Below are 14,676 nucleotides of genomic sequence, written 5' to 3'. Positions count from 1 at the left end.
TAATTTACGCTGGACTTTACCCTAAAAAATATATAGGAGATTTCAAATAGATATATACTATGTAAATAGGCAGGCTGGATTTATTAACCAAGATTGTGCCATATGTATATATCCGTTTGAAGACGGAGAATTGCTTCGGATTCTTCCGGCATGGAGGCATAACAATAAACAATTATGTGTACATGCACAATCGTTTTTTTTTTTATTTCAGAAGTTAAAAATTGCTACAAAATTAAACAATAAACATCAAGCTGAGCTTCATTTGCTCTTACCAACTTTCAGGCAGCAAGCAAGTAGCCTTCCTCTACAAAGTATGAAAGCATAAATAACACGACATCAAATAGAGGAATTCAGGCCAGCAAATGTTGTTTCCGTCCCCTTCCTTTCTATCAACTAATACAAAATCAGTAAAAAGCTTGGAATAATCTCCAAGCATAGAAATCTTGATTGCAGAAAAATTCTTCAAGTGCCTTCAGAAGTGCAATCTGTAAGATCAAGATTTACCTATGCTTATCAAAATTTGCTAAATGATTAGTAACTAATGAACTAAGCTAGAATAAAGCTTAGACCAGCTAGAATCTTGTTTACAATGAATGAGTTAACTATAAAATATCAATACCCATCACATGCACCCTACACTGGACTTCAAACCACTCCATCACTACCCACTCCTGCTATCAACTATGTAGATATATAGAGCATTTCTCTAAACTCTTTTACGACATCCATCTAAAGATAATAACTCCAAAACAATTCCGATGCTTGGATAAGATACAACCTACACCATCTCACCCAAAGACCAATCACAATACCCACAATGCCTACAAACAATTTTTACCTGTAGTTTTTCAACTGTAGCTGTAATTTTACTACAAACAATATAAACTTGTATAGAGACTACATAAACAACTCAAAGTTATCCCTGCTGATATAATTTTACTATATTGAACTCGTTGCAGAATAACTCCATGCCTTATGACCTTTAATCCTTTGATGCTCCAGAAATGGGATCTGATGTATTTTCTTTGGATAATGACATTGATGACCTCATTTTGTAATCACCAGAATGCTGAGACATCTGGGTTGGTTCTTGATGCTGCAATTGTTGCTGCTGGAGCTGATGCAGTTGATGCTGTTGATACTGTTGCTGCTGCTTTTGAGAATGAAGCTGTAGCTGTTGAAACTGCTGTGCAGTTATCAGAGTATGCATTGCCTGGTTGCTTGGGTAAAACGGCTGGTTGGCTGCATAAGAAGCTGGAAAGTTCATCATAGGCCCACTATTGGACATAGCTTGACCAGTCACCAATTTTAAATGCTGAATCTCCTCTTTCAACGCTTCATTTAATGCTGCATTAGTCCAGAAAATCATAAAACAAAATGTTATTGTTGAAAGAAATAAATCAAAGAAGCAACGGAACAGAGCTCATTGATTTATAGGGTATCATTACTAATATGACAGCCCATAAAATTTAAATAAACTAAATCAGTTCATCTATTCCCCAGTTGTCAGAGCTCAGAGGTGACAAGACTCAGAGTACAAGCCTCATTACAACCTTCTACGGGGGCTGTTAGGATAGGGACTTCAGATTCACAGGAAGCAATGAAAAGGACTCAATACCTAATGGAATCTCATACCACAGGAATAATTATCCTCCCTCAAGGGCCTGAGCCCTCTATATGGAATTCTCAACACCCCCATCTTGTGATTATTCTTCATTCTACACTGCAGCCACAGTTGCGTAATGATTCTTCCACAAATAATATAGGCCTAAAGCCAAAAAAAGATATGGTTTTATCGTTTGGTAAATATTAAGGTTAAAAATTTCAGAATTTGAATGCATTAAGAGGACAATCGGTGACAACCAGCACAGACTGACCATCAACGGTCAACTCTGGACTCGAAAAAGACCCAACATTTTGCTTCTCATCTCATAATTTAAATCCAGGAAAAATCTCCACATTTAGTGTCCATGAATTTTAGGGCAAAGGAGTGAGTTGAAGGGCTGTATTACAACTCCACTGTAAGATCTGTATCAGGTAACTTCCTAACTAGCAATCATGCAGATAGTCCTTAAAAGATAATTCAGACCATAACAGAATGAACAAGTCCAACCAGAAACATAGATCCTATTGACAAGAAAACCCATAAGACACTGTATTGACGTACTGTGTAAGACAGCATTTGTAATAAGGGCTGACACTTTTTTTTTTTAAGGTAAGGAGATCCCCTTGCAAGTAGGGGGAAATTAGGCATCCCACTAGCATGAGGGTGAGAATCAAACCCCTCTCACAGCGGTGGAAGGAAGGCCTCAACCACTAGACTAATCTTGATTCTCCATAATAGCGGACACATGGTCATATGATTCTTGGGGCTTTTAGCAATGTAAACCCATATATACAGCCAATTTAAGACACTGAAAAAAAAAAATCCATCACAACAAAACAGTACAAATATCTGCCACAAAATGACAGAAAAAAGCTGCTGCTAAGTGAAATTAAGCTTCCATCAAAAATTGTTAATTCTCTCATTTGCTAAAACACCTACAGAAATTTACATAAATGAGACTCCTTGACAACAAAATATTAACCTCTATATAATTTTAAAGCACTCCAAAACTAAGCAATACAGATATTGGATGAGAGGAATGCATTAAGCAAAGATGGGTTCTTACCATCCTGCAAGTGAACCTGCTGCTCCATTGTTTGCAGACGCAGCTTCAACTCACTGTTCTCAGCATTGAGGCCATTTGTATCTCTCTGTAGAGTATTAATCAATTCACCAATATTAAGAGTTCACAAGAGAGGAAAGAAAAATGTATCAGATTAAAAAGGAAAAAGAAAAGAAAAGAAAGAGCAGGTCTAGATAAAAGTAAAGACAATTATAGTTGAGGTAAGATGCAATGAAAATGAAGTAAACTAGTAGGACCGATTGAAAGCTGCAGTGTATATTTAAAAAAACTGCCTCTTTATCAAAGTCACCCAAATGACCTATTACCTGCAGCAGGGTCAACTGAGCAGACAAAGAGGTAGCCTCAGTTTGCAATGTTTGGACTTTGCGCTCTAGCTCAGCAATGTATCTCATCTTCCTTTCCTTAGATCTTGCAGCTGACTGCCTATTAGCCCAGATTCTACTCGAGCAAAACAAAGTAGAAACAATAATTAAAGTGAAGACTAACAGTCAGATAATTTGGCCTAGTTGCAATTGCAGCAAAAATATAGAGCACGTTATAGCCATAAAAGTTATAAAGATGTTAAAGTCCCAAAAGACTTCAGCACTAACATATTTATCATCAAATGCTCTTTGATCCAATGCAACCCAAGAACCCCAGATACAAAAAAATTATGTGCCATATATACATAATAGCATTTATACAACATATAACAATTTATTTGAATAATTATCAGCAAACAGCATCGCAAAACCTCAACAATAACGTCAAATTAAGCTTAAGCAGAAATTACGACTTCATGCCCACTCTCCTAAAAAAAAAATAGAAAATTGAACAATGATTTTCTTTAAAATCCAATGAGACACAATAAGGTGAAACCCTCCTGAATTAGATTTTGAAATTTATTACTCTCCTGAACTCCAAAGAGTCAAAAATTTATCCAGAAAGGAGTGACACAGCAGGATTAAGCAAAAAGAAAGAAAACTTGGGCAATGTACATGTGCAACAAATGGGAGAAAATTGAAAGCAGCGACCATATAAACTTAAAAGCACGTTGTACATTATACAAAATGGACAAATCAAAACAAAACCTTCATATCTTTTGGGCCTTTTGGCATTGCTAAAAAACAAAAGAATTTTTTTCACCTAGCTATTTGATTGAGTTAAAGAACCTAGCATTGGATTAAAAACTATGATAATAGAAGCCTTTATATCCCTTGGCAACACAAAATTAACACATGTCAAGGTCACACCATAATGGCAGGGCAACCATATACGACAAAAATTTGCAACGATCTTTATAAAAATCAGGCATTCACATTTTACATGATATTATATGGCAAGTAGAACGATAAGATTCCCATGCCATTTATAACAGATATCCTGAATGAGGGCATGCCTTTTAGGTGGATAAAAGTAGCCATTCAACTTTTAATTAGGACTCTATACTACACGATTATTTTGCACCCCTCTCAGCGAGGTTTGTTTAAAATCCCCTATTTTGTGTAATGTTAATATTGTTAAATGCATGGACTGATACTCAAAAAAAGAGTGTATGCATGATTCATCACCCAATACCTCTCAGGAACTTGGACCATTTTATCTATATGTTAATAGGAATAGACATACAAAATCTGAAAGCAATAAGCCTTGTTCTCCTCGGGCTACCCTATTCTCTCAACTATAATAGCCTAACAAACTATTTCAAGATGGTAACTTTGACCACATATATTTAATTATCTATTAGTAAAAATATTAAAAATAAACATCTGAAATGAAAGTAAATTCTTCAAATTTTATTTTATTACAACAAATGCTTTCAATAAAATTGCAAAACATGTTTTCAACGTTCATACCTTTTTTGTTTTCGAATATCAATTTTTTATTATAGTTTTTGCCTATTGATAATTGAAGATATTGATGTTTGAAGTTATGCATGGGCAAACATGCCTAAAGAAACGTGTCAAGTAATATGAAATGGAAGAAGTGTATGAATATTGCTAAACTAAAAGTGTTGCAACTATTCTGCAACAGAGGAAGTTTAATTAGAAATTTCAAAGTCCCTTAAACATAGGGATTGAATCATGCATGCACTGTACGGGTTTCAGTCCATGTATTTACATTCATCCAAGTAGGGAAATTTAAATTAACTTTGCAGAGAGGTATGCAAAATACTCATCTGGAGCAAGTGGAGAGAGGGCTGCAAAATAGTCTTGAGGAGTAAATAGTCCTAATTGAAAGTTGAATGCCTACTTCTGAACCATCCAAAACACTTAAACGCATGCCTTTTGTAATAAATGACGTGGAAATAATAGTTTTGAAACAGATGAAGCACACATCAATCAGAATGACCCGTTAAATTATGAAACAACTACTTGCCTTGATTTTAACTTATGCTACCCAATTCTCTTGAGCCCACTCCTCACAAGTTAACCACATTTTGGAGTATGCAAGCTAGATTGTGGTTCATAGGGGACTATCCTATTCATTGGTCTAAAATTTGAGTTCCAATTTTTAAATTCAAATTTAAACCCACACATTATTGTACAACCCCCTTCCCCTATTTTGGCTAAGATTTTAAGTTTTTCCTAAGTATCAAACTATCAAGTGCACAGTTTATTCAGCTCATACTAACAAATAAGCTATGCAAACAAATTGTACTACATATTTTATGTAGGCCCTAAGTCAAATAAACATGAACAGAAAATTTACCTATAAATTTATAGAAAAAGATTGTCCCGTTACCATTCACATATGAAATCATGGATATATGGGATCTCAAGAAAGTAAAGTCATAGATACTCTTATATTTTGCAAAACCAATCACATGTGAATAAAATCTAAACCTACAACCTTATGCTAATAAAACTCATTATGGTGTATGACATACTCTTCTGGATTCAAATAAGAATACCATATAATTAAATCTTCATAGTGCTCTTACAGAGTACAATGAATCTTATTCGAATTGCCCTCAACTTTGTTTCCATTCATAATGCCATATCAAGCAAAGTGCCAACTATTCCTTCATTTACTTTGCCATCAAGGTTCCAACCAACCAATTCCCTATACTAGCCTATCCACCTATCTATCATGTTATGGTAACAACTACTCCTTCCATCCCTAAAAGAATGACCCTTTTGGTCAAATTTTAGTCCCAAAATATTCATCTCATTTACATTAAAATATCCTTCAATTTACAATAATATTTGTGCAAAATTAGCTTTCCCATGTAAATTTTGCTTTTTCATGTATTTTTATTACTTAATCTCTCCACTTTTAAATTTACTTGTTCAATATAGTTTAATTAGCTTTCCCATACACTAGTATTTCCCATTTAAGTTTCTTAATGCCCGTGAAAACTCCCCAAAAGGGTCGTTCTTTTAGGGACGGAGGGAGTTGTTAATACCCAAGCCAAATATACAACCCGTAGAATATATATAACAGGTAATCGATTGCTATTTTTTCAATTCTTATAAGGGAATACTTTATATATCTTATGTAAGCCAATATTTATTTTACTCAACACGGAAAGAATTACTATATTACTATCAAATAAACTAAAAATTAATTAACAAAACGAATAGGAGGGAAAATTCCCTCCAAAAGGTTTCACTTTAGTATATAGTATTTTCAGTTATGGTTTGGGGTGTGCGAAGGGCCTCAAAAAACTTGGACATATCAATATTAGTTTCATAATTCTATGTAAATGTAATGCTTATACTATGGTTTAGTGCTCCATTATAATTTGTGAGATCATGGGTTCAAATCCTTAACCAGTAAATCGTTTTTTTTTATATATATATTACTTCTATATCTCCACCCAAACTCCAAAATTCATGCAATATTTCAGTTTTTTTAAAAAAAATAATTCTAAACTTTCATTTTCCAATTTAATTTCTATTTTTTTTTTCCTCCCACAATTTCTCAATTTCATTCTAGTTTCCAAAATCTTTCTACCTTCCAAAATTAATTACAATCTCAAAAGTTAAAAAAAAAATTCTTTTTTTCTACTTTTTTTAATTCAAAATCTCTATCATGATCGATTAATATTCAAAATCCTTCATCCCTCAAAATTAACTTCACCCTTTTGAAAACTTATTAATTTTTTACGGTTAAATGGGTATTTAATTTTTTGAATTAGGCCCATGTCCCACAAGAATTACGTCATCGTAGCCCCTGAATAATTTGTCTTAAGGTGTGACTTAATTGTAATATGATGTATAAAACACTTATTGGTAATATAATTACATTCTACTACAAGTTCAAGAGCCAGACAATGCTTTCCAAATAGAGCTCACCCCAATAATGTCTCTCATTAAATTACCAAAATCACCGCCAGTGGGTTTCCCGCTGCCAGTCCCAAGCCTGGATAAAGGAGGAGGGTTACGGTAGGCCAGTGACAGCCAGTATAAAACTTCGTCACATCCCATGACATGAGCCAAACAGATATTTTCGTGGGGGCGTTCCCTACTCAGCGACGCGCTGCACTTCCTAGACCCGGGTGTAGTGATAAGTATGCAAGGGTTGCTAGGTCGTCGCCCAGAAGCGACGCGCCACATTGCCCGAGTGTGGTGTCAAATGAGCAAGGGCGTGCCATTGGGGCGTTCCCTACTGAGCGACGCGCTGCACTTCCCAGACCCGGGTGCAGTGATAAGTATGTAAGGGTTGCTAGGTCGTCGCCCAGAAGCGACGCGCCATATTGCCCAATTGTGGTGTCAAATAATCAAGGGCTTGGAGTTGGGATCAGGAGGGAGCGTGGGAGAAAAGAATTTAGTTTGCGGATTGGTTCTTGGAATGTGGGGTCTCTTACGGGAAAATCAGCAGAATTGGTAGAAGTAATGAAAAGACGACGCGTGAACATCATGTGCCTCCAAGAGACAAGATGGACAGGAGAAGGAGCTCGAGGCTTGGTTTTGGGGTATAAGGTATGGTATGTTGGGCAAGAAACGAGCCACAGAACAAGGAATGGTGGAGCTAGGAACGGAGTTGGTGTGGTTCTCGATGAGAGGTTGGCAAAAGAGGTGATCGAGGTCTATCGGAAGAACGATAGGTTGATAAGGCTGAAGTTGCTATGTGGCAAGGAGATTGTGAATGTTATCAGTGCTTATGCTCCCCAAGTGGGTTTAGATGCAGAAGAGAAACGACAATTTTGGGAGGACCTAGACGAGGTGGTGCAGGGTGTCCACCACTCAGAGCAGTTATATATTGGAGGGGATCTAAATGGGCACGTTGGGGCGAGCCGAGATGGCTATGAGAGTGTCCATGGAGGCTTTGGGTATGGGCAGAGGGACGTCGGTGGTGAAGCTATTATGGATTTTGCCCAATCATATGATTTAATTTTGGCTAATACTTGGTTTAAGAAGAGGGATTCACACTTGATAACTTTTCGGAATGGAGCAAATGCAACTCAAATAGACTTCCTGCTCACAAGGAGCATAGATAGACAAAGTTGCATAAACTGTAAGGTTATCCCAGGGGAGAGTGTGGTCACCCAACACCGGCTATTGGTAATGACTATTCGTCTGAAAGAGAAGGCGAAGAAAAAAGTTAGACAAGAAGAACCAAGGATAAGATGGTGGACCCTAAGGGATGCAAAAGCTAAGGTTTTTACAGAAAAGGTAATTGAAGAAGCGGATTGGGATGGAGAGGTGGATCCGGACATGACTTGGTTACGAATGAAGAACTGTTTCCTAAGAGTGGCCAAAGAGGTCTTAGGGGAAGTAAGGGGAAGAACTTCGGTACAGAGAGATACTTCGTGGTGGAATGAAGAGGTGAAAGCAGTAATTAAGCAAAAAAGGGAATGCTATCAAGCCTTAGGAAAATGTAGGAGTGATGAAACCTTTGCAGCGTATAAGGAGGCTAAGAGTAAGGCAAAGGCAGCTGTTCGCCAAGCAAAAGAAAAGGCATATCAGGAGGTTTATGAAAAGCTTGATTCCAAGGAGGGAGAAAGGATCATTTATAAGATGGCAAAGAGAAGACAAGAGGCAAGGAAGGATATTGGCATGGTGAAGTGTGTCAAAGATAAGAACCAAATGGTCCTAGTGCAAGAGGAGGGCATCAAGGACAGGTGGAAGGGGTACTTCGATGAATTATTTAATGGAAGTAATGGAGTTGTGATAGGAGATACCTCTATGAGTGATGAAGAAATCAACATGGAGTATGTGCGAAGGATTAGGAGAGTAGAGGTGGAGATTGCACTGAGGAAGATGAAACCTAAGAAGGCGGTTGGCCCTGATGGGGTACCGATAGAGGTGTGGAGGTGTTTGGGTAAGATTGGTATTGATTGGTTAACAAACCTTTTCAACAAGATATGGACGGCTACAAGGATCCCACAAGATTGGAGGAAGAGCACCTTGGTCCCGGTTTATAAAAACAAAGGAGACGCTCAAGATTGTTCTAACTATCGAGGAATTAAGCTTATGAGCCATACTATGAAGTTGTGGGAAAGGGTGATTGAACAAAGGTTGAGGGCATGCACAAGCATTTCAGATAACCAATTTGGTTTTATGCCTGGGAGATCTACTATGGAGGCAATCCATTTGATAAGACAAATGATGGAGTTTTATAGGGTAAAGAAGAAAGATCTTCATATGGTCTTTATTGATTTAGAGAAGGCATATGACAAGGTGCCAAGAGAGATACTTTGGTGGGCAATGTTGAAGAAAGGTATCCCACGAAGGTATGTAGACCTAGTTAAGGATATGTATCGGGATGTGTCAACAAATGTGAGGACATGCGGAGGGTTGACAAAAGATTTCCCTATTACAATCGGATTGCATCAAGGGTCTGCATTAAGCCCTTTTCTTTTTGCAACGGTTCTAGATGAAGTAACTAGACCAATTCAAGATGAGGTTCCATGGTGTATGTTGTTCGCAGATGATATCGTTTTGGTGGATGAGACTAAGGATGGGGTTAATGTCAAGTTGGAGCAATGGAGGCAAAGGTTGGAATCTAGAGGGTTTAAGCTAAGTCGGAGTAAGACTGAATATTTGGTATGTCGTTTTGGCACTCAGAGGGGGACAAGCAATGAAGTGGTGAGTTTGGATGGAAAGGATTTGACCATGAGTGAATGTTTTAAGTACCTAGGGTCGTTCATCCAGAAGAATGGTGACATTGATCAAGACGTGACCCACAGGATTAAGTCAGGGTGGCTTAAATGGAGAGCGGCCACGGGAGTGTTATGCGACCGCAGCATTCCCTTAAAGTTGAAGGGAAAATTCTACAGGACTGCCATAAGACCAGTGTTGCTCTATGGTACAGAATGTTGGGCTTCTAAGAAAGAGCATATTAAAAAGATGGAGGTTACGGAAATGCGCATGTTAAGGTGGATGTGTGGAAACACTTTAAGAGATAGAATCAGAAATGAGGTTATTCGCAAGAAAGTAGGTGTGGCGGGCATTGTAGATAAATTAAGGGAAAATCGTCTGCGTTGGTTTGGACATGTAAGACGGAGACCCGAGGGTGCACCGGTGCGAAGAGTGGAAGAGTGGGACCATGGAGGGATTAAACGAGGAAGAGGGAGACCAAAGATGACTTGGTTGGAAGGAGTGAGGAAGGATATGAAGTGCATGGATTTACGTGAGGATGAAGTTTTGGATCGTAAGGGATGGAGGAGAAAGATTTATGTTGATGACTACACGGAATAATCAAATTTGGTTCATGTTAGCCGACCCCACTTTTGGGATTAAGGCTTTGATTGATTGATTGTATGCTCATAAAAGCTGGACAACATACCATAATTGTATATTCACAAAATATGAATTACCAGCTCTTAATATAAATCACAATTCAAACCATAGTCAAGGTCTGATACTTGTTCAACACATTACCATGTACAATATATCATCAAAGCAGCCTAGAAAAAGACATATCCATGGAATTTATCATGCCTAAACAGAAACAACAAACCAAAACATGAAAGAAAACAATATTTCAAAAATTGGGCAATTCTAAAGCCACATTTCACCAACATTTGAGCAATTCTTCATCATAACATTTCAAGAATAATCATTCAAAATCTAAAACTTTCTACTAATCAAACAAACAATTAATTGAATAAAAAAAGGCAACAAATTAGCAAATTCTCAACAGCAATTACCTCTTAGCACGCTTAGGATCAATAAGAGCAAGCTCTGCAAGCTTAGCAGCAGACATTGCCTTCTTAGCATCAGCATGAGAACCCTCATCACCCCCAGGAACAAGCATTTCCGGCTTAATCGACGTCGTCCCATCCATTGATTGACTATGCTGATGCCTCGCCCTCGGCCTCTCACTCCCGCCCCCGGATACCGCCTTTTCCGCCCCCGCCCCAGACGAACCCTCCCCAATCTGAAACCCGGAATTCGCCGAAGTCGCCGAATTCACCTTGTCCATATCAATGTACATAGAAAACAAATCCTCCTCCGTTTCATCCGACAATGACGGGCCATCAGGCCCACCTCCGACAACGCCAAGATCACTGTCGAAGCTGATATCATCGGGAAGAGTGAGAATCTCGGAATGTGCTCTTCTATGACCCATATTTTTCGGCGGATTATCCGGCATTCGACTCAAATCATTGCTAAACGACGTCGTTTGCGTTTGCGACGTTGTTGAAGAGGGAGAAAACGACGAGAATCTTCCCGTCGGCGGTAATCCGGCGCCGCCGAGCTGATCCTTGTCCATTAATGCAGAATTTCGAAACCCTAAATTATCGATTTGGGGGAATGAAATAAACCCTAGAAATCATTCAAATTAGGGAAAATGATTGATTGAAGGTGAAATTAGATCTAAGAAAACAAAAATTTAATTAAATTTAAAAAGAATTCAGGGGAAAAAAATAGAAGGTGAGAGATCTGTGATGTTAGCAAGAAACAAGAAATGGGAAGAAAAGGAGATTACGTTGGCAAAATTCGAACTTTTTTGAGGAGAGAGAAAATGAAAGAAAAATGTAGACTTTTTCTATAGAATATGATGGCCACCTAGATAATATAATATAATTTTTTTAAGACATTGTGATAGTTCTTCCGATTTTTTAGTTGACATTATTTGACTTTTACACTATTTACACGGTCACATCACCGCTTTGATTCGCATTTGTGTTTATGGATACAATAATATATATTCATGTGGGATATTTGAACGTTTCAATGTAAATTTAATTAATATCCACTTTTTATAATTTTACAATATTGATAATTAGAAATCTATAAATAATCATAAAACTTTTAGCCATGCAGCGACACTTGGCGTTCCAACTTTTCGCCAACGCCAAGTGTCGTGCCACATTGGATATATTTAAATAGACATTATAAGATAAATAAAAAATTAAAGTTAGTTTAGAATTCTATTTGGATAGAATTTTAAGATAAAATTGTTATTTTAGAATTTTATTTTCGATAAAATACAAATTGAATTATAATTTTATTTACAAAAATTATTAGATTATTATTTTCAAAAATTATCATATAAATTTATTTTTTATATCATAATATTTTTGGAGCAAAGGAAGTAGTTTATAGTGTAAAACATACATTTATAATACATATTAATTAATCAGTTAAAAATAATATACTTCACAATCTAATAGAATTTTATTGCTGTGTAGACCTGTCAATTAGGGTCAGGTCATGAGTCATCTCAGTTGGATCACTTCAGGTTACGAGTCAAGAAATGTTCAACCCTTGCCCAAAGTTTTGGGTTTGGGTCAACCCAACGGGTTTTGAATATTTATTTTATTTAATGTATTTTTTTTGCTAATTTTTTATTTTTTTTAATGTATTAAATCAAACATTTCCACCAACATTATTATTAGTCATTACATGCCTACTAGATAGCAAATCGTCACAAAAGCACATTATTAATTCCTAACTAATTTTGTATCAATAATATATTTAAAATTTGATATATAGATTATAAATTTATCTTAAAATTCAATAAACAACCCGGGCATCGCACGGGGCACAAAACTAGTCTATAAATATAACTAAAGTAACAACCGCTGACATCATCCCCTATTTAAATAGTTGTGGTAAAAAAATTTCCCGCTTAAATTAATTGCGGACATCATATTCTTATCTTTATTTTTACTTATTTTTTGAACCTTTTTATTTTTTACCTTAAATTATATACGGAGTTTTTTTTTTTTTTTTTTTTTTTTTTTTTTTTTTTGGAAGACAGTTATTATATTATGTTATTTTCTATTTTTTTTTTTTTTAACATTGGAGTATTATAGATTTATAAATGGCTTCCGAATATAATTACTCTTGGTTTAAGAGTACTCCGTATTGAAATTATTTAGATTTGGATACCATTGCTATTAATGGTTATGTCTCTCTATATAGTTTTTGCCCTCATATGAGGTACATTTATAAAATATATTTATTTCGATCAAATAAATTTTTTATAGATCACCGTGCATGGCATGGGATCTAACCTAGTATTAATATTAATGGCAAGCGTAATAATAGAAATGTATCAACTAAAAAACAGAGAAAGTATACAAAGGGAAAGGGCATCTTGGGTGACAATTTTGTGTTTTCCCAAAATGCCCTTTTCAATATTAAAAATTACTCCTTCCGTCTCATAATATAGTTCTTGTTTTTCTATTTTGGAGAACCAAAATGTTGTTCCAGTTTTTATTTTTAGATAGTATGTAAAGACCAGTATACCCTTATTTTTTAACTTTATTCATTTTACTTCCTAATTTACCCTTAAATTTTGCACATGTCTGGTACCTTTTTTCACTTTCTCTTTCTAACTTTTATGATTGCACTTTTCACTTTTATTAATGTACTTTATCTACTTTCTCCTCCTATTTCTTAAATACCGTGAAAAATACAAACAATAACTATATTATAGTACGAAGGGAGTACTTCTCCTATTAAAAATTAAAAGTTAAATTTTAACTTAATAATAAGGTTAATTTTTAAATTACCACCCAAAAATGTAACCATTTTCGAACTAACCACTCGTTTAATTTTTTATTTTAAATTTTTATTTTAAATTACCACGTGGCGGAGTCACTACTATATCTTCATTTAAAGTCTAGAATTGTCAAAATTAATGTTACAACCTTTGTAATGTTATTTTTTTTTAAAAAAAGGGTAATAAAATATATGTAGCCCTTAGGGCTCTATATAAGCATTTAATATACTTCCTAAAATGGAATTAAGTTGGGAATTAATGACAAAATCACGCGTATATCGGTGTAATTAATGTTACTTTATCCTCAATATTTTCTTTTTAGCTTCTTATTCATAGCCCTTAGGGCTATGTTTATCATTTTCCTTAAAAAAATTACCGCATATTGACACGTGTTGTTTGATATTCATCTTTAGTCTTCCCTCTGTTATTTTATTACATGTCTGTATTCCTTTTTTGGGTGATCAAAATTAAATGTTTGTTTCTATTTATAGGTTGTACTTTTTTTACAATATTCTTTTTTTTATTTTTTTTGATAATTTGTCTTTTTTTTTTTTTTGCACTTTAACATCAATTTCCAATTCTTTTTCTCTCGTAATTCACAACCACTTTTTCTTTCTCTCTATCTCTATCTAAACCCACATGCATATTTATACTCCCAATTATTAGTTTTAAGGAGTCCTTAACTTTCTTAATTCCCGTACAAAATGAAAAATAGGGTGTACAAGTTTATTAATTTTTTGAAGGCATAAGCTAGCTAAAAGTAGAAAGATTAAATTAAAATAAACATTAATTACACCGATCGACGCGTGATTTTGTCATGATTTCCCAAATGAATACGGAGTACCATTTTAGGCAATATTTTAAATGAATATCCAATGCCCGGGGGCGTTCGTTAGCAAGATTTTTTTTTGAAACATTGATAGTGTTTATTTAATTAAATTATTGATTATTTATAAAGACATTTTTTTAAGGATATTTATAAAGACATTTAATACGGAGTAGTCTTTAATGTTGCATATGTATTATTAGATGTTGAATAATTAAATACTCTTTAATGTTGTATATGTAACATTGTAACTATTGATTTGTTCATATAATT

General features: G+C 35.4%; 1 protein-coding gene across 1 annotated transcript; it reads right to left on the bottom strand.

The window, feature by feature from the left end:
* Positions 1-314: 314 nt before the first annotated feature.
* Positions 315-11,612, bottom strand: LOC145630400 (putative transcription factor PosF21). The gene is made up of 4 exons (XM_081682661.1): positions 10,771-11,612; positions 2,996-3,128; positions 2,673-2,757; positions 315-1,347 (listed from the first exon to the last, which is right to left on the bottom strand). The coding sequence occupies exons 1-4, from the start codon at positions 11,334-11,336 to the stop codon at positions 983-985; spliced, it is 1,149 nt and encodes a 382-aa protein (XP_081538787.1). The 5' UTR covers positions 11,337-11,612; the 3' UTR covers positions 315-982.
* Between the last annotated feature and the right edge of the window lie 3,064 nt (positions 11,613-14,676).

Source organism: Chenopodium album, chromosome 5 (genome assembly GCF_948465745.1).
Source record: "Chenopodium album chromosome 5, dcCheAlbu1.1, whole genome shotgun sequence".
Lineage (NCBI taxonomy): Eukaryota > Viridiplantae > Streptophyta > Magnoliopsida > Caryophyllales > Amaranthaceae > Chenopodium > Chenopodium album.
Note: the sequence above shows the minus strand (reverse complement) of the source record. Positions and strands in the feature narration are given on the sequence as shown.

What these genes read in the sequence shown, in the direction of transcription:
- LOC145630400 (XM_081682661.1), bottom strand. Translation starts at nt 11,336, where the DNA reads ATGGACAAGGATCAGCTCGGCGGCGCCGGATTACCGCCGACGGGAAGA. An exon ending in CTCAGTTGACCCTGCTGCAG is followed by an intron (nt 2,758 to 2,995) that starts GTAATAGGTCAT and finishes AATACTCTACAG; the next exon opens with AGAGATACAAATGGCCTCAA. An exon ending in GCAGGTTCACTTGCAGGATG is followed by an intron (nt 1,348 to 2,672) that starts GTAAGAACCCAT and finishes GGACTAATGCAG; the next exon opens with CATTAAATGAAGCGTTGAAA.